General features: G+C 42.0%; 1 protein-coding gene across 1 annotated transcript; it reads right to left on the bottom strand.

Annotated features, from left to right (window-relative positions):
- Positions 1-1535: 1535 nt before the first annotated feature.
- trpm2 (transient receptor potential cation channel, subfamily M, member 2) lies at positions 1536-17714 on the bottom strand. Its single transcript, XM_084362901.1, has 33 exons — positions 17421-17714; positions 17071-17239; positions 16797-16977; positions 16023-16186; positions 15751-15931; positions 15577-15638; positions 15300-15500; positions 14011-14113; positions 12514-12635; positions 11744-12112; positions 11292-11429; positions 11064-11193; positions 10830-10975; positions 10487-10599; positions 9526-9624; positions 9400-9417; positions 9062-9287; positions 8518-8636; positions 8306-8438; positions 7714-7885; positions 7422-7602; positions 7153-7334; positions 6392-6524; positions 4917-5004; positions 4612-4696; positions 4366-4511; positions 4187-4251; positions 3975-4004; positions 3791-3877; positions 3626-3704; positions 3408-3509; positions 2473-2589; positions 1536-2383 (listed from the first exon to the last, which is right to left on the bottom strand). The coding sequence occupies exons 1-33, from the start codon at positions 17588-17590 to the stop codon at positions 2267-2269; spliced, it is 4428 nt and encodes a 1475-aa protein (XP_084219027.1). The 5' UTR covers positions 17591-17714; the 3' UTR covers positions 1536-2266.
- Between the last annotated feature and the right edge of the window lie 2896 nt (positions 17715-20610).

Genomic DNA, 20610 nt, shown 5'->3' with positions numbered 1-20610 from the left:
GAACAGAAACAGAGGTTGCTCACAGCAGACAAACATCAAAACAAGGTCTGGTTGGATGGTGTGACAACTCCAGGGACTCTGGGGAAAAACTGCTATTTGTCAGGTTAACAGATTTTAAATTGACAAAATGGTCAAATTAAGTCCAATATGATCATAGGGAAATAATACAGTATGTACATACATAGTGCATACTTTATAGTGTTTGTATATAATATATTCCTTGACCCCTTATTAAATTGTCTCTCTTTCAATTTTGATTATTCTTTTGATTTATTCTTGATTATTTTAATTTTGATTATTATTCTTTGATTATTGAATAATACATAAATGAGTTGCATTATTTTCACTATTAATCAAGTGTGCAGTGTGAAGCAGTGGTGGAAGAAGTACTCATGTCTTCTACTTCAGTAAAAATAGCAATAACACAGTGTAGAAGTACTTGGCTACAAGTACATGGCATGCAAAATGTTGCTTATAAAGGTGAAAGTATAAAAGTATATGGGACAAAATATACTTCATATCCCAAAAGGTACTCATCATACAGCATGACTCATGTTAGAATAATATAAATTACTGGACTATGCATATTGATGCATTAATGTGTACATTGTGTTTATGTTGCAGCTGGTAAAGAAAATGTTAGCAATACATGTAGTGGAGTAAAATGTGTAATATTTGCTTTTGAAATGTCGTGAAGTAGAAGAATAACATAGCAAAAAATGAAAATACTTAATAATAGATAATAATAAAGAAAGCTGCTTGGTACACATTTCATTTTACACATCTATAAAAACAGACAATCCACTTAACCAACATAACTGACTGATAATAACGTGACAGCACTGGATGTAAACAAAATACTTTTACTGTAAAAAAGTTGGACCAACAATAACAGAGCACAGCAGTGACTCACAGAGGGCAGACAGTTGAGTAAGCTGTGCTTTGTGGAGCTGTTTTCTGGTCTCATAAAATGCGATCAGAGTGGGAGCTCTTCGTTTTTCTCCTCTCTCTGGCGCTGTGGTTAAAAATAGCTCCCGTTTCTTTTCAATGACGCTGCGCCGCCGGGACTCACAGGACAAACAACAACAACAACAACAACAACAACAATAATAATAATAATAATATTAATAAGAACAATAACAATAACAATAATAAGAGAGACTTTATAAAGATTTTAGTCATTATAATTGCACGCAGGAACTTTAAAAATCACTTCTTAAGGCCACACGTGTTCTATTTATTTTCAGAGTAAGAGCATGATCGTCAGTAGTAAGTAGTAACTGATTGATCTGAATGAGGAAAAACATTAGCGGTATGAGGAGGGTGGGAAACCGATACTGCGCTGTCTGGCCACCTCCGCCCGGGCCAATGAGCGCCCTCAGAGGCTGCTCCGAAACTGCTGCAAGGCTGCATGATTGGCGGGTGGACAAAAACACCGAGGAGTATTAAAACAAGTAACACAGGCACACACACACGCACACACACACACACACACACACACACACACAAGAACAGAACACAAGCAGTCAAGACAATTCAGTCTGGGTTGTTTTTATTTAATAATTATTAAGGCCAACAGTGCTTGATTATGTCAAAATCACATGTGAAATAAACGGCTAAATGAATAAATACAGGGGAATCCATCTGAAGAAGTCATTTAAATAACAGCAGCAGTGGTCAACTATCAAGTTAAAACACTACATTGGAAGTAAAAATACTCAAGTAAAAGTATTTGCAGCAAAATGTATGAAAAATAAAAGTCATTATTTGCAGTATATTCCGTTTCAGAAGTGTATAGCATATATACTGTAAGCTAAGTCTTATTATTGTATTATTATTGATGCATCACCTTGTATCAGCTTTGTTAACTACTTTTTATAGTGTTTGCCATCTGTAACTGCATTATTATATATTCAGCAACATGATGATTTACATGTGCATGTAAAAGTGAATACTGACTCTACGGACGTGTGAAGTAGTATACCATTGGAATACTCTTTAGAAGTACATTTACCTCAGTTCCACCATATTTGAAGTTTTAATGGTCAGTGAACACACAACACAGTGTGTGGGCTAAACATTCAGTCTCCAGTCCCTAAAGAAATAATCCACAGCAGCATGACATTATGGCTTTAAAGTGTCTTTTTTCACAAGTGCTTTCCGTGCAACAGAATCAATCAGCCTTTAACAAAAAGGCCACATGAACAGGCAGCAGTAAACTCTGCGGACAGAGAGGCACATTTACAGCCAGAGTGGCGCGTGGACATCAGAACTTCCTGCAGTGCAGCTTGGCGACCTTCCACAGAGACTCTCTTTGGTTTGCGCTGAGTCGGGTCCTGCCGCTCACCTCCTGCCACAGAAGAGAGCCGTAGCCGCTCACCACCTGAGAGGGAGGTGTTACAAATCAATAAGTGATTAAGTATTCACTGCAGGAGGAATACAAGCTAGGATAGACAGTAATAATGTTCTCACCATGTTGTTGATATCGACCATCAGCTGGCTCGTTCTGTCCAGGTGAATGTTGAAGACGGTGGTTTCCACCCAGGCGTTATCTGTGTTCCTGCAGTCGTCCACATAACCCTCGAACACCTGAAACAGTAACAGCAACTGTGAGTAGAAACCAACAAGGGTCAAGGTTCAAACTATCCTACATGTCAGAGTCGAGAAGGGTGAAATCATCATGAGAACACTTTATATTATATGAGGGGAAAAATACTTTATTCATTGATGAACATCATTTACACAATATAATGTAGAGACAAGTTGAGAAAACCAGCTGAGGGTGCTGCTGTGGGGCTTTCAAAGAGTAATTTATAGAGTCAAAATTTGGTTTCCATTAACCTTGCGACTATTTTTGAGTCCCAATCCCCAAATCAGGTCCACAAGACCTCTCAGGTTCTCATTGTGTCCCTGGCTACTCTCCATATATTCTTTCCTAGGATGGCGAAGACATGACCAACCCTAACGGACCTCTGATTAGCTTGTTCTTTCCCTGACCCTGACCTGTCATCACTCGTCACGCCTGAACCTAAACAACGAAGGCGATGAGTACTAGTCAATCAGAGGCAAAGCGGGGGAGATCATACCTTCCTCCCCATCCTTGGAAAAGAAAACGAACAATTGCTCGAAGTTTGAATTTCTTGGGGACGATCAAGCTTTTCCTGTCATGACTGCTAATTACCAATTTGTTGTTTTTTTGAATTCCTCTACTAAAAGATCGTTGAGGCGATTAAATGTAACCTCCAGGAGAAAGGTGGTTGATGATGATTTACATTTTGTTACCTTTTGTTGCTTTAAGGGTTTTTATTACTGGTTTCTTGTGTAGCTGCTTTCCTTGAAATGGTTTCAGTGACAAAGAGACATTCGTACAGTATGTGCACATGGACATAGTCGTGGACCAGACCTACCTTTACTCCCTGTGACATTTTTTCATTTAGTTTTTCATACAGCGTCTTCCCCAAGGTTTTCTTAAGAGTCACTGGCAGGAAGTCAGCAGACTGGGCGGGTCCCTGAAGGTTTCACAATCACAACAGAACAATATACATATACATATATATACCATTTATTTGAACAGTTCAAAATGTAAATAATAAAACATCTAAAGTGACTGAGCAGTCGGACTCACCCCAGGTAAAGTCAACAGTCCTTGGCTCTCTCCCCAAACCGCCAGGTACTCCATAACAGATCGCTCACTGTCTTGCCAGCTATGAACCAATTTTCAAAGTATTAGATCGTGCCATGCTCTCCATGCTGGTTTTTAAAAGCACTGTAAGGACATGAGATGACCTACCGTGTAAGCACAAGGTCTACGTTCAGATTTGGACCGAGGCGGCTCAGTGTGCCTCGTCCTCTGATGCCCGTCCTCCCTTCTGGGTTTCTGATGACAGATGAGACACACATCAGACCTACAGCCCTGCATCTTACAAGCGTCTCTCATTACTGACGGTGCTGTTGATGCCGTGTGTATATCATACCTGTAATTATCTAAGGCAGCTAATTCTGATCTGCAAGGAGAAAGAATCAATCAAATGAAAGAGATACAGATACATTACATCATTAGATTTGATTTGATTGGAAGATCTTTTGTTGTCTCGACAAAAACACCCACAATGACTGCAAATATATCCACACACAAGCCTTATATGAACCCAACATTATGTATGATCTTCTCTTGGTAAAAGCGTACCCGTCTACATGGTCTTCACTGTCTTCAGAGGCGTAATAAATTGGCATGTATGAGCTGAAGCCGACCTGAAAAAAAAAGAGGAGATGAAAACCTGGAAAATCTGGACTCATTAAACCCAAACAGCATGCTGTGATGCTCTGAGGACCAGCAGCTGGTGATTTAGTGTGTGTGTGAAGTACCTCCCATGGCACCATCTCGTCAGGCACAGGGAAGCGTGTGACTTTGCTGCCTGGGTAATGAAACTGTCGGGCGTTCACGTGGAACCGGTCCTCTTTCTCTGATGTACTGACATACATGTCAGGGGACTCGTCTGTTGTTGTTAATGCTGAGGAGAAGTGAGGGCAAACAAGAGGAGAAGTGACGTGTGATATATCTGCAAAATTATGACAAAATAATGTAAACGAACGAAGAAGATGGTTGCTGACTCAGTGATTGTGGTTCATTTGCTGCAAAACCCTGAGATTTCAGACTGTCCATAATCCACTGCAGGGCTTTGGCTGACTGGACGACCTGAAAGAGACAAAATAAAAGTGGGTCAAATATTTCCGATGACGACGAAGATGACTGATTTTTACATCTGGGACATCTGGAAATAAAGTTCACCAAACACACGTTGACGCATCAAGACGTGTGACATATATTTTCTGCATCGTGCCACGCTCTATGATGTATGATGTGAAATGTTACAGACATGCAACATTAGCGATAACCAAAAAAAACAGGTGACAACCTGCTCCTCTAGACGAGCCAGTCTTTTCAACATGGCATCAGAGCTCTTCTCCTCTTCCCTCTCCAGCCAATCGCCTATGGTGGTAACCCTCAGGAAACAAACAAGCAGAGTGTGAGGGTCTGTATTTACTTGAATGTCACTCATAGAATAATTAAAGGTGCAATATGTAAGAAATGGCCACCTGGGGGCAGCATATCACGAGAGAAACCACCAACTGCTACTATTTTAGCTCTCATTAGTCAGTTAGCTCAGTTAGCCGTGCAGCTAGTGCTTCTATCAGCTGACTTTACGATACAAAGACGTCTCGACATAAAGTCAAAATTCTTATTTCTTCACAAAATATTAGTTCATTTGTTCATGTATTAAACTCAAATCCTTACACATTGCACCTTCAATGTTATATACTCTATACTCAGAGCATTTCAGCCTCATCAAATCTTAAAAATAAATCAGACTGTGTTGCTGCATGAAAGGAAAAATGTAAGAAAAGTTGTGAATTGTGTTTGTCCGTTAAATACTAAATTACAGCTTCCAGTCGATTAGCTTAGCTTAGCACAAACACTAGAAACAGGGGGAAACAGCTAGCCTGGCCCTGTTCAAAGGTAACAAAATCTCTGGGCACATCCCAAGTCTCTGAAGTTGCAACTATGTTTCTGTCACTAGCATCCTTTCCTTCCTACCGATGATACATGGAGAGAGACAAGGAGACCAGAAGGGAAGAAACCAGACGTCCTCTCAAGCGTCATATGAAGGGTCGCCCGCCATCTCGGTAATTTGTGTCAGATGCCAGAGTATGTACACGTGTTGGCGATCAGCTCAAAGTCTTCCAGGAAGGCTGATCAGAGCAGAAATAAGAGCTTTGGGATGAACTGCAAGATGGTGGACCGAAATTACTATCAGATAAAGTGAGGAGCGAAAAATATCACATAAAAGAACTGGGATGTAACCTCTGTTTGAGTCTTCATGCTAAGCTAATTTAAGCGTCTCGTGGCTCTAGCTTCGTATTTAACGGACAAGACATGAAAGTGGCATCCATCCCCTCATTTAACTCTTAACACAAAGGCATTTAAAAACATATTGCCCAAAACATTTTGGAGGGATTTTGGGTACGGGGGGGATCCAAAACAGTAAAGCTACAGGTGGTAAAACCAAAACAATGAGATGAAAGATGCTAAAAAGCTCCAAAGAGTTGCGGGGAAACTGCAGAGTTGAAAAAAATATCACAAGATGATTGATCGGAAACAGGAAATCAAGATTTTAAACATTTTCTGGCTTTTCTGTCATGGATATTATGTCATCAGAAACGTGATAGTTTCATCCCTACAGGACTCTAGAAGTTCAAATGAAACAGCCTGAGAAGGTAAAATACGGCTCGTGACTAAAGTGTTTGATGACGGGTCCCACAAACAGTAGACAGCAGGACTCTAGAGAATTGTTACACAGATATACTGGGTTTCCCTCCTGTGGGGTTTTACTTCTGGGCCGTGTCCAGGATGCGTCGCTCCATGCTCTGGTTCTGCTCCTGCTGCGTGGACTGCAGGTATCTGTCCTTCATCAAAGCCTCCCAGGACAACAGCTCCTCTTCCTCACTCGCAAGAAGCTCGTTCTCTGAAAAACAGTGTCCCATGCTATTTCAATACCTTACTTAGCAGGCCCACCGTACAGTACATGTGCACATGGACAGGACATATTCCATTACAGACAAAGATATCTAAAGATAACTACAATATGATACGTTTTCTTCTTTGACTATAATGACGATAATCTGGCTCATAGTTTACGCGCACAGTGTGCATTTTCTGCTGCTAGGGATCCCTCAAAACAATGAAAACAAAAGACGCTCAGTAGCGTGGGATCATGGGAGTTGTCTTCATTGTTAAACAACCACCATTGCTGATGAAAATCTGTCTGACGTGACTCAGGCAGAAATCAGGTTCGCAGACGAGGTAATGATCCAAGTTTTACACACATAATGTTCTGTCACGTTCGTACTCTCTCATGTATCATTTGGCGTTTACCTGGAAGTTGTAGTGAGCGGCGATCAAATGAAATGCATCGTTACTTTGTTGGATTAACTTGTGGATTTCTCTGGGTTTGAACATTTGGGATAATGTAAACAACAAATATATAACAAAGGTCTCATCGTTTTAAGATATTTCAATGCAGAAGTGTCACATTTTATAGAGTGATGAATCTAAGACTTGTGCTGCATATAATCATGAAGCTGAATACTTACTGAACTCTTTGCATACGACCGTGGGCCTGCACAGCACCATTCTCCTGATGAAGATGTAAAGATGGCTGAAGATGATGAAAGGAGGAGGCGCAGCAGGGCGGCTGTGGTACTCCCTAATCAGCTCGTACCTTTGAAACTTCCAGATTCTGTCTGTGTTGTCCTGAACTTCCTGGAACGTGAAGCTGTGCAGGAGGACGAAGAGAGACAGAGCTCAGAGGAGTGAGATCAGGACTCGCTTTAGACGCAAAGGTGTGGAGGAGAAAACTCACTTGAAGATGGCTATGAGCAGGTTGAGCAGCAGTATGTTGGCAAAGAGCAGGTAAACACAGAGCATGATGATGGTGAGCCACTCAGGGAAGGCTGGGGTTTGGCTTTCATTCAGCACAGGACACTTTGGCTTCAGAGGATCGGTGGCGTTCATGCTGCAGGAGTCCAGGTCAAATTGAGCATCTGCGGAGGGCAAATCAAGTGTTTTCATGGAGAGAAACGTGTACAAAAATGTTTATTAAGTCATTTTTTGCTGCAAAAAAACGACATAAAACATTCTTCATCTTCACTCACAAGCAACATTGTCGGGAAGATCCCCAAATATGGTGAGGTACGGCTCATAAACTGCCCCGCGGAGAATCCAGTCCAGCCGATTGTCGTTGTGGATGAGGATGCCTTGTTTGGCCACACCGTACGCCACCACCCAGATACTCAGCAGGAACATGAAGAAGAACATATCCATCATCTGGAGGACACAAATGTGGACGCATCTGTACGTCACGACTTTAATACGGCTACATTTTTACATTTAAAAAACTCAAGAAGGTTGGATTTGTCAGTCTAAGCATCACATCAACAAACATTTGATTATTTACTTTGCAGTTTCAGTATCTAAGAGGTTGCTCTGTTGTTCCAGCTTCAGTGTCTACAAAAGCAATAATAAGCTCTCTAAAAGGTCATGAATGTAATAAATGTAACAAACAGACCAGCTGCAGCACTTTGTTCAAAAACACCTTTTATCTAACACCAGATGGAGACCCAGTGAGGCAGAGGCCTCTTTTTGTGTTAGATAAAAGGTGTTCTGGAGCGTAGCATTCGGTGCTCCGCTGTTGCTCCCACATTACATCAGGGCGGCATTCGTTATATTTGGATGTAGCCCTCTCACCATCCTCTTCACAATGATGATTTTGGGTCCCAGGGTTTTACTGATAGTGAAGATGGCCATGAGACGGAGGGAGAAGACCACAAAGTCGATGCAGAGGATGATTTTACCCGCATAGAAGAGCACAGTCGTCAGCCTGCAATAGGAAAACTTGGTGATTCATAGATAATGCAGGGAGCACTTCCACATGATTGTCAGGGAGGAGGGAAACTCACCTAAATGCAAGGCCAATAATAAAGAGGATGATGGACAGAACGTCTAAAATATTCCACAGTTCGTTGATGTATATCTTGGATTTCTTACAAATCCCGAAGCCATCAGGATCATGAAACAGCTGAGACAATAAAGACAAATTAAAATTGGCAATTTGGGATTTTAAAATGTTTTTCTTAGATTAAGGAATAGTCTGGATGTCGAGGCTCCTATTTGCTTCTTTCTGAATATTGTGTAATCATGCCATAACATATATGCATTGTAAGCAACTGTAAAGAGCCCCTTAACCATCAGGGGGCCCATGCAGGGGTGTCAATTTATTTTAATTACTTTTTCGACCTTTTCAGGGCTTTTTTTGTTAGGACAGCTCAAGATTGACAGGAAGCGGGACAGGAGACAAGGGCAGTGACACGCAGCAAAGGGCCACAGGTCAGATTTGAACCCTGCGTTTGTCAAATGTCACTTCAGCTGTTTTAGACGTCAGTATATCTTGATTTATTCTCCAATATTTACTGCAATGTGTGTGTCCCAGATGCACCCTCTCACCTGTCGGACCTCCTCACACACCAGAGAGAGCAGCCAGAAGTAAAGCAGCAGCTCCCAAGGAGAGGGCATGTCCTGGAAGTCGACCATCAGCACCACCGCGTACAGGAAGAGGAAGGCGAAGTAAGACACGATGTTCCCGTAAAACTTGACCTGCGGAGAGCTGTACAAGCTCACCAGTTTGGACCAGGTCTTCAGAGGCTTCTGGCGCCTCAGGCTGGTGAGGTCGCTGTGGACAGAAAGGTCACTGAGGTCAGAGACAACTTCATTTTCCATGTCTAACTATTTATTTTTCTCAGGTGACATTTGGGACTCTTATTTCTTGCTTTCCGACAACTGACCTGCAAATGACGTCCGAACTGAAAGTTTGAAAATAACACAAATATTAGGGTGTCTGTGAACTCTCACACAGTCTCTAAAGGTTCATCATTTGTTGTCGGTGTATAAAGACACAACTGTCTACTTACAGGCTCTGAGACTTTGTTCGAAGTGTGCTTCCAGTCACTTTCTCCACCGTCTTGATCTCCTCGTTCTTCACAGTTTCTCTCTGGATGACTTCATCACGTCTGGGGAGAATCATAATTCATTAAAGAATCAAATACGGAAAGACTCTCGAAAGATGAGACATTATTGTAAACTTGAACACAAGTTGGAAATGACAAAGCTTCTGAATTATTTATGGTTAGAAGGGAAAACAATGAAAGAGGTCTTGCTGCCACCAGGTGGTGTCTACGAATAAATGGCTGCATTTGTGAGAGTACTGACAGCAAAAACTAAACATGAGAACATTTCCTTAAAATTTGTATTTTATTTTAGTTTAGTTTGTGAGCGCACATTACCATTTTAGTTAGTCTTTGTCTTTTTTTAAGTCTTGTTTTTAGTTTTTTTTCAGTTAACTAAACGTTTTTTCACACCTAGTTTAAGTTGTTAGTTTAATTTCACTTAATTACAATAAGTCACATTATCCATATTTTGTTAGATTGTGTGACAGATGTGCTGAATCAACGCGGTCATAATTAGGAACAAGTTTAACTGAGGGAAGCAACTTCTTTCCCCGTCAGAGAGCGTCAACTTACTGACTGCTGATCCTCTCTACAGGCTCAATTTAATAAGTGAAGTTTGTCTCATTTCGCACTAATTGTGTTGACTTATTCTCTTTGTTGCATTAAGAAACGCAAGCAAAATAATCGATAAATACACTTTTTGGGACTCTGTGTGTGAAGTGTGTCTGACCTCCTTCAAAGCAGCCACATTACTACAAATCATGATTAAGCTCTAATGCTACACCAGTTATTTATTTATTTCTCACTGTGACCCGTCCCTCATGTCATTCATACTTCTATGCCAGTCTTGCTGTTATCTGTTATAGTGACAGTGACATCTTGTGCTAATCTGACAGTTGTTAGAAAGTAGGCTGATAAAACTCACCTGAAAACCAGAAAGCGAGTGTAGATGAGTGGGAAGAAAAACATGCAGAGCAGCACTCTCCACACAGGGTTGTCCACTGAAAGCTCACCGCACCAGATCTGCGTCAGAAGAGCCTTAAAGACGGACATGTTATCAGACCGGGTCATCATGAACTCTCATGTACTCATATCTGGGTGTCAAAATGAAAAGTAAGTTAGATTCACTGATCAGTTTTTCTACTAATTACAGCACAGTTTGTGTGTGCAGTCAATGATCTACATTGTAGTCCACACAGACTTAACACTAACCTCTCAAAGTGTTAAAAGAAATCCCCCTGAAGATAAATCTGAAGGTTTCTCTCTACCTGAACACCCGTCTGAGCTACAAAGCTTTTATCATCAGCCTCCAGCGCCAGCCTCAGGCACGTCGTCCTTCCCCAAAACGGTGACGCATGAACCAACAACTTCCGAGCCCGGTCTTCATCACAGTCGTGGCACTCACTGAACACACCTGGGACACACACACACACACAGTAAAGTCAAATGCTAACCTTCATTTTACATCTGTGAACCCACTCATTACATCTGTGGTGTTATACCGATGGCGTGTTCCTCGTAGTGATCGGCGAGCTCTTTCATTTCCACGGCCTCGTCTGCGTCACTTCCTTCCTCGGCCAGCTTCTTCAGGATCTTACTGGCGGCCAGGGCGGCAGATATGCAGTCTCTGCACTGTGAACGTAAAGATACAGAAAGATGCAAGGTCACATAGACATACAACACACAAACAAGTATTTTCAAACTTTCTTTGTTAGGGGTGTTATGGTCACCTGCTCCCAGGCAATTTCAGCCAGCTCCTTATTGTTCTGCACGATGGCCCAGAGGAAAAGGTCCGTGCCCGGGTCCCTCAGTGCTTCAGCAACGGCCTCCTTGAGTGCAGCCTGGGATCCTGCCTGACTTTTAGACAGCTAGAGGAAAAGTGAAGGACTTCAGAAATATCAAATCCAACACCAAATCCTCTCAAGACATGCCACCCTCCCTTAAAGCTTTGACATGACACCAATTTGGATCTTTAGGAAGCTGAATGATAGAACATCACTCAGGGTAATAAAACCTCCAGTTCCCAGAATAACAACCAAGTAAATGACATGACATCATGGTGTTAAGAGGCTGCAACCAACAGATGTTTGACGTTTTTGCTTTCAAAATGGCTGGAACGATTAATGAATTATCAAAACAGTTGCCGGTTTAGGTGTTTTAGATGATGTTTAAACAGACTCACTGATGAAGAGGAATCATCTATAGACATGTTGAACTCGTGTATCGTGGTGGAGGGAGGGTAGAGGGGCTTGGTGAAACTCCCAAGCAGGTGGCGCACCGTGTCAGACACGTGAGTCATGGTGATCGTTTCGCCCGACTGAGCTCGAGACCTGATGCCGATCGGCTGCCTCCTAAAGCGGCGAGTACTGTGGACCCGCTTGGCCAGCCTACGGAGAAAGAAGCAGCTGGGCAGCTGTTTGTAGAGCTCGCACAGAGTCTCCTCTTCCTGCAGGAAATCCCTCAGACTCACACCGTTCTCCAGCAGCAGACTCACAAACTGAGGTTTGTTGCCAACCAGGGCTGAGAACATGGCCCAGTGGAGGTCACTGGACTGGATGGGAACAGTAGAACAGGACACAGTGAGAAAAATGATGGCTTGTGTTTCAGTAAAGTGACTGCTGGCTCATTTGTGTCAGCTGCTCTTTCGTTTGGACTTCGCTAAACTAAACTCTCTTATCCTCTGCTCCTTGTATCATTAAAGTTTTGTGATGCAACTTTTATGTTTTCAAGCCCATGGTGGTTTATTGGCATTTTAGAAATTTACACCACTCAAACATTTTGTTATTATCTCACAGGACCTCAAAGGAAAAACATTACGATCACTCTCCATGTTTTCCAGTCGGTCCATTGAGACAAGAAGGGTTGCAACACAGGGTCAAGTTCATGGGGGTGTGACACAGAGTGCTGCCGGTGTTGTGATGTTACAGCGTGTCGTAAAATAGGCGAACTCACCTTCCAGTGGCTCTCCTCAGTGAAGATCTCAGTCTCGGCTATGTCCACTCTGTTCCAGGCTATAGCCAGCTCCAGCTGCCTCTTCCAGCAGTCGATTCCCAGTGACTCGTTGATCCTCGAGGCTGTGTGGAGAATTTATAGCGACACAATTTATGTGACTCTTTACCAATTCTTTTTAGGCTGAGTCGAAAGATTGATTGACTGCTGCAGAGATGACGAGACAACAGATCAACCGCTCTCCTCAAACAAGGTGCTTTTTACTGTAAAATGACACAACTAAATCAAATAATTGAGAGAAAACAGTTCAGTGTTTAATTTGTTTGTTTTTTGCGACCAACAGTTCAAAACTAGGGATGCATGACATCAGATTTTTGCTGCTAACAGATATGCTGATAACTCATTTTGGTTGATTGCTAATGCAGATAAATGCACATTTTTCCCCACCTAATTGCAGAGAACATAAAGTCTCTCCTGTAGTGGAAGTAACATGTTATTATGCATGTACTTACTGAACACTGCTCTTCATAATGTCCACATTCACTGAGCAAAATAAAGAACACTACTCAGTCAATGACTCACGTCGTTTGTGCACAAGCATCATTTTATCGTCTGTCACATCGGCAGACATGTTCATTTCGGGCTGATGCCGATATTTAATTTTAAAGCCTTTATCAGGTGATACTGCTGATGTGCTGATGTTTTCATGCATCCCATAAACCCAAAGATATTGTTGAATTACGTGATGCCAAATTGAGCAAAGCAGCAAATCCCAAACCAGTCGCTGACAAATCTTTACATTTCGAAAGCTGAAACTATTGAATGACCGCAGTGCTTGATAGCTACACTGAATGATTAATCAATCATTAAATCTGCTGATAATTTTATTCTCTTTATTATCAACCAATCAAACTCATTGTTTCAGCACTTTAATGTGTTACCATTACAGACCGCGGGGGATCAGAGGTTGTGATAGAGATCTGCACCTTAAAATGTTATCTGAACAACTACACAGCATGATCAAGACTTTACTCAAAAACAAAGACTCCACTCTGAACTTTGTGGCTGCAGAGACAGTTGTCCTCACTGATGGAGCCTGGAAATGCATTTTTATCACTTCATTAATGGGACTTAGTGATGGAAACTATGAGCAGAGCAGTTTAGCTAGAATGATAAATCATCATGATCACAAACACGAGTGCAGTGCAGTGGACTCGCATGTCGTTTAAAGCACTTTGGATGGAAAATGCATTAGGCTTGCTCTAAATGGGTTTCATCTGTCTCTCTCAAGACCTGCATGAGGAAGAATATTTAGGTGTGGCTATCAGTGTCTCTCTGTAAAAAAAAATTAATCGATGAAAATATCTGCAAGAATATCACTGCTGTCTTTTTGATCTAAGTACATTCGAAGAGCTGGTTTGGCACAAAGCCTCTCTGTCTTCATACATACTCCGTCTTGTTCACCTCCAGTTAGTCCAGTCAAGTGCTGAGTGTCCTTACCTTTGAGCAGTGCTTGGAGAATAGCAACATCCACATCCCCTTCGTTGTCGTCGCTTATTCTGAAGATTGTCAGCAAGTGAGACATCCTGATGATATCCTGAATCTGCCACAGAAAGCAGAGAAAACATGCGTTACAGTGTTTCACTGAGCAAAAACACAAAAAACAGAAACATGTAAAAGATGAAACTAAAACAGAACACAACATTACAACAATAACAATCAAAGACAGACATTTAACTACAAAGTGCCTCACAAAATCACCAATAATGAAAAATATAAATATACCAAAGTGCAGGCACATATTGCAAGAATTTGTTTAACAGAGCTATACTGGAAAGTATAGAGCAGGGGTGCCAAAACTTTTTCCCTTCGAGGGCCAAAACTGAAACTAAATGGTGGCCCTGGGTCAAAAGCAAACACCTATTTAATTGTATTGTTACGATTCAATATGGTACGAATATCCCAAGTTCCTCTTAATTGACTGAATTCCTCCACATGTCCCTCCGCCTCATGTGCTAATATTATGAAGAATGATGAATAATAACAAAGGATCCTACAAAGAACATTTTACCTCACAAAAAATGTCAAAAAGAGCGATATATGTGAAAAGTTTGATTCATTTTTACATTTCTTATTTTTTGCTACGTCATCTGTTGGGCCAAATTGAACCTAATGGCAGACTAACTCCGCCAAGCCCTGGTATAAAGGCTCTCTCTGTGCAAACTTTATTTATATATCACCTTTCAAACAAATCAAATGCAATTCAAAGTGTTTTACAAGTTCGTCCAATCAGGTGCAGCCAGGAAGTGTTTGTGTGGTTGCAGAAGGGTGAGGCCCTGTCCCAAGGCATGTTTTGGATGAATGCTGTCTGCTCCTGGATTTCAAACCAGACCAACATGGCGGCTTGTTTGGAAACTTTCTCTTCTATTACGAAAATAGTTCAATGAAATGTGTTTTCAGGTGAGGCAACAAATAAGACATGCAGCTGCTGAATCTCTCTTCTTTCTAGATCGACAATAGTAAGTTTAAAAGTTTGTGGGGACTATCCAAAGTTAGCCAGTTGTGCTGGACCCCCTTGAATTTTTCCCCTTAAAGCCTTGACCTCTACTTTATGTTAATGGAGACCAGACAATGTGATGCTCTTTCTCTTACTATGCAACATGGTGCTAACAGAATGCAAGGAGGCTTAACTAGATAATGAATGGGAAGGGAAACGATGAATCCCTTAGTCTTGTTCGTACGAAAGAGTTTGGTCTGTGGTTGTTGAGGTCGTCAGTATGTTCACACACCTTCTTGGTCCATTCTATGATCTTGAGGTCGGGGAACCTTTCATACTCTTTGCCAAAGAACTTTTTCATTAACTGGTGGATGAGGGCGATGGTGACCCGGCTCGGTGGCAGTCCTGCCACCTGAGCGATCACATCTGCTATTCTCCCAGAGCCCTCCAAGATCACACATGGTGTACTATTCAGCATGGCATTGTAGATGGTCTGAGAGGAGACACACAGGACAGTCAGACAGGACGAAGCCCAGAGACATAGAGAGGGGGATAAACGGATGTCTCACATTAAGAGTGCCTGGTCCTCCATCCAAAACCACGCACACCACAGGGATGGTCACGCCGCTCTCTGGAGGCAATAAAAAATCAATATTAAAAGCCAGGCAGCTAAAACAGCATCAGATTTGAGATGTTATCTGTGGCATGCTGCTTTTGAGGGCACCGGCTCAGCTATTTTTAACCTTTGTTTCCAAGAAGCTTCCCAGCAATGCATTTCTCCAGACGGCTCCGCAGCTCAATCTCCACTCCATAGTGTCCCTGAGTCCCATCGTCCACCAGCAGGAAGTGGGTGTGGTTGTTATCGAGGCAGGAGAGTCGGCCTTGTTCCTTAATGTCCATCTCATAATGGGCTGGGAAACAACCCTGCAGAGAAAGAGGAGGAGGAGGAGGAGAAACGGATGACTAATCCTACCACGAGAAAGACACAAGCTACGTGTAAATGTGTTTAGCGAACCTCTGGATGCACCAGAGCATCCCTGTTGTGAATTATTCCCCACGTTGCTACTCCGATGGCCACGATCTCACCCTGCTTGGAGCTGCTCAGGGCGTAGTCCCTCACAGCCTGCCCGACATGCTTCATCACACCAGTATGTGTGCCACCGGTGACGATCCACGCACCTGTTTACACACAGCATATGTCCCAATTCAATACTGTACATGGGTTAGGGTTTTACCATATGTCCACATATTGTTGGCCATACTCTAAAATCACAGTCAGCGACTGCACAAACAATGTAAAAATGTGTGGAAACCAACAAATATTGTTGTTGAGCATGTCACCCAAAAAACATGGACATTAAAGGAATAGTTAGACATTTTCAGGCATCAGAAAGATCAAACTGTTCCTGTCATGTGCAACGTTAACAGCCCTCCCTCTTGCATGAAGGCTCTCCACAAGAAGCTAGCTGCAGGTCCCATCGATGTTCGGGAGTAAGGTCTGGCTCTAAGCTCTGTACAGGCCAGTTCATTTCTATGTTAAATGCATGCATGGGACCTGTCGGAGCCAAATTTATCGATGGAGATGTTACTTATATTGCTTTATTTAGATATATAATTTTTGTTATAGGTTTATTGTATTTTGTTAAGGAGCTCCAATATGGAGGATGTTTGAGGTGCACAGTGTGTTTAACCACAGACTAGAAAAGAGACGCCCATTCTCCATAACTGCACATGTTCTCATAAAACACATGTTTTCACACGCTCTGTGGCTAACCACACACACACTGACCTGTGGTCTGGGCCACTTTAATGAGACCTCTGTGGAAGACCGTCTTGAGACGAGCCCTCAGGTAGAAGTTCTTGGCTCCTCCGGTCACTGAGATCAGCAGGTTGGGAGGGGGAAGTTTCCAGTGATCGGTCAATAACTGGTACAGGATTTCTGAGCTGGTGTCTGTGGTCACTCGCACATACTGGAGAGTGGACACAGACGCAAAGGCAAGGATAAGTGTAAGGTTCAAGCACTCGTGTATTGCTACTGTAGTGGAGAGAAAGGATGGTTTCACCTTGCCAGTCTTTTTTCCCAAACCACCAAAGCTGATGTCTCCAAAAGCATCGGTGGGAACTTTACGAATGTGTCTGTGTCTCTCCCACGACTCGCCTGTGAAGTCCTCTGGTTTGATGGCTTCATCCACATGATCGGTCTTAGAGTAGCCACACTTGCACGCATCCGGTCTGGTGGAGAAACAAAAGCTAATGCTTGTAAGCACAGCAACTGAGGGAGATGTCTCCTCTCACATAAATACATCAGAGGGTGGATGCTACAGTATCTCTGAGTCACTGTGCAGCAGCAGCCTCCACTACAAGGTCAGTTCACACATTCATCAGCAACATTGCACAGAGCAGTTCATCTTACCCGACACCTTTTTCATAGAAGCAGCACTCCCTCTTCTCGACGTTCTCCCTGACCCAGCAGGCAAACGTGTAGCGCTGGAAAGAAGGCGAGAAAGGAAGGTGCTTAGAGGCTCTGGCTGCACTGATTGCCAGAGTGTGAACCAGCCGTGACTCCCCCTCAGCTTCACCCATCCTGGAGGCGACATGGGGGGGCTAAGGTGCACAGATCTGCCTCCGGCTGAGAGCTGACAGCATGACGGGAGAGAGGAGCCTCTGCAGTCAGAGCTGTGGGTGCTGGCTCACGCTCAGCACTGCATCAGTGATGTCAGAGCTGAGCAGACTACTGAAACCCGACTAAAGCTTCCACGTACGGGACAGAAAGCAGCCAAGCGCCAGATCCGGATCAATAGATAGCTGCATCACTGAGACTGGATTAATTACATGCCGTTTCCTTCAAAAACAGGAATATAAACATCTAAAAAATAAACTCTACCATTAACTAAACAGCTTCTATTTCTCTTCACAGGCACTTTCCAAATATCTTAAAATAAAAAGATTCATCTTGTCTTTTTCTATTCTGCATTTATTTTACAGCAAGGAGAGTATTTATAATTGTTCAGTGATAATTAGACTGTTGCATCAGAAGTAAAGGGCGATCACTCACCTGTTTAAAACTAGAAACCGCTTGTTTTAGTTTGTTCCCCTGGAGCCGCTCGATAGTTGGCTGTGGTTGGATCTTGTTCTCAATTTTGTGCAGCATTTCTGAGGAAAAAAAAAAAAAAGTAATATCAGTTAAAAGCCTCTGCTTGGAAGAAGTAAAGTGAGCTCCTTCTGGAGGAAGAGTCAAGAGGCAGAGTCTGCATTTTGTCTATTAGCTAATGTATAAAACCTGCAGAGACTTAGTATTCTGACAGATGCCTCTATCTCGCCGCCATGTGATCTGATTGGCATTGTCTTTACTTTGTTCACTGAGGAACCCTGGAAAAGCAGAAAACCATCAACTCCAACTAATTGATCTTTGTCCACACTAACCCGTTGATTCAGTCATGGTAATCAATCCCTCTTGATCTCAACTGGACAGACAGAGAGAGAGGCTGTGACTGCACTGATATGTTGCACTGTAAAATGGGCTCCACCCTCCGAAAACAGAATTAACCTCCTCCTCTTGTAACTTCCAAACATCTAATGTCTCAATAAAAACCTTCAAACCAATCTGTGAGGAGTCTGACTCCGGGTGGAAGAGAAAGAGAAGAAAACTCACTCATAAGGAAAAATAGAAACAATTGTCAGGGTTTACGTTACCCATCTTGCTGCTTTCAGGCCCTTCTTTCAGTTGGATAAACGACAGCAACAACATGAACTCTTTTCTGATGTCCGACTGGAGAAACACACTCTATTTTCTGCAGGTGCGTGTGGAAGTGCTGTTTTTCATGTCCTTCGCTAGGCGTTTACAGCACTTGTTGCCAAGGTGACACCTCCAGAGTATTCAGCTATAGGGATCTTGTTACTGATTGGAGCTCTGGTTGGCTCGGCAGCTAATACATACATGTCCTAGTACAGTTCATTCACTGAAACAGGATGAATCTGTTGTATTTGTTCAGGAGGAAGTAAAGAGGCTCAGTAAATGACCAGGTTTGAACTCAGATGCAGACTCAGAGACAAAAGCTCATGTTTATTCCTGGTTAACAACCTTTTTTTCTGATGTCTACGGTGTCCCTAAAGGGCCATGCATTCGTACGTTTTATCTAAAAAGAGGTTAGCAAGGCTTCAACTATATCGGCGGCGCAATCTAAGTGAGCCTGATGTCTTTTTTAACTACATAGCTGACCAGCTACGAGGTCCTGGGCCTCTCCATAATCTCAGGCTTATCATATCACAGTCATTATCTCAAGATCTCCAATTAATTATATTGTATCAGGATAAATAATTAATAATCTTTTTAGATTACACACACTAATGTGTATATTATCTGTAATAGCAAGGCATAATGCTATTTCAGCCTGTGTGAGGCCTTAATTGTAAAGATATGTGACGCGGTGATCGATATGCTCCTGCTCCTCTGACATTGCTACACTGAATGATGTTTCCTGCAATGATTTAATATACTACACTATCGTTTTGTTTTCTCAAGATCTCAAATTAATTTTATCGTTATCTCAGGAAAACAAAGTTTCGTTATCTCGAGATCTCGAGAAAATTATCCCGTTATCTCGGGAAAACGGCAGTTGTTATTTCGAGATAATAACTTCGAGATCTTGAGAAAACAAATGAAATTAACTCATTATCACGGGAAAACGTAGGAAATAAAATGTATGAATGCATGGCCCTTTAGGGCTTCCGTAGGTGTTTGCTCTTTTGACATAATCATTTTATTTCCTGAGCACTAAAATTAAAAGCTCACCGATATAATGAAGTGGTTGATTATATTGTTTTGTCAACTTTCGATCCTGTGTTTAAAACGATAGGATATTGGACACTGCACAGATATTACCATTATCATTATCTTTAAAAGTTAAAAGTGACACTATTATTAACACTATTTCCAAATTACAAAATAAGGACTTGTTAACAGATTCAAGATTCAGGGAACTTTGTTGTCTTTTACATAGTGACAGAAAATCACCTTTGGTTAGGGCTCAAACAACATGAAAAAACATTCACACCCATGAGACTCACATAAAATCACACAACAGTTAAAAGCACTTGTGCAAAGCTACATTTAAAGAGTAGTATCTATTTTACCTTGTTTAAAGTGCATATTGCAGTGGGAATAAAAGAGTTAGTGTTAGTTCTCTTTCTGGCCAGAGGTACTCTGCTGAGACGAGTGGTGAGGAGGTGTGAAGGGTCCTCAGTGACGTAAACTGCTTCTCTTTCTGCTGCACGACTGAAAAGGAGGAAAGGAAGGAAATGCAAATCTGTTTCTGTAATCATGAAATGATTCAAATAAATGACTTTAGACCATATTTAAAGCAGATAACTAGTGAATTACTATAGAGACAAGAACTGGATGTGAATTATTTTTGTTTAGGAGGCATTTTATCATGTTTAGGTTCATTTAATCCATCTGCTGACTGATGACTTGTTTTGAATTTTCACCACTAGATGTCAGCACACCATCACTGATGGATCACAGCTTCAGTCACAAGCCTTGAACCAGCTGCCTCTACAATAAAATGTGTGGAAAACTTGTCAATAACATATAAATTCAACAA

The sequence above is a fragment of the Pagrus pagrus genome (assembly GCF_965226575.1).
Source record: "Pagrus pagrus genome assembly, chromosome: 9".
Taxonomy (NCBI): Eukaryota; Metazoa; Chordata; class Actinopteri; order Spariformes; family Sparidae; genus Pagrus; species Pagrus pagrus.
This window is presented reverse-complemented; position numbering and strand designations above follow the sequence as displayed.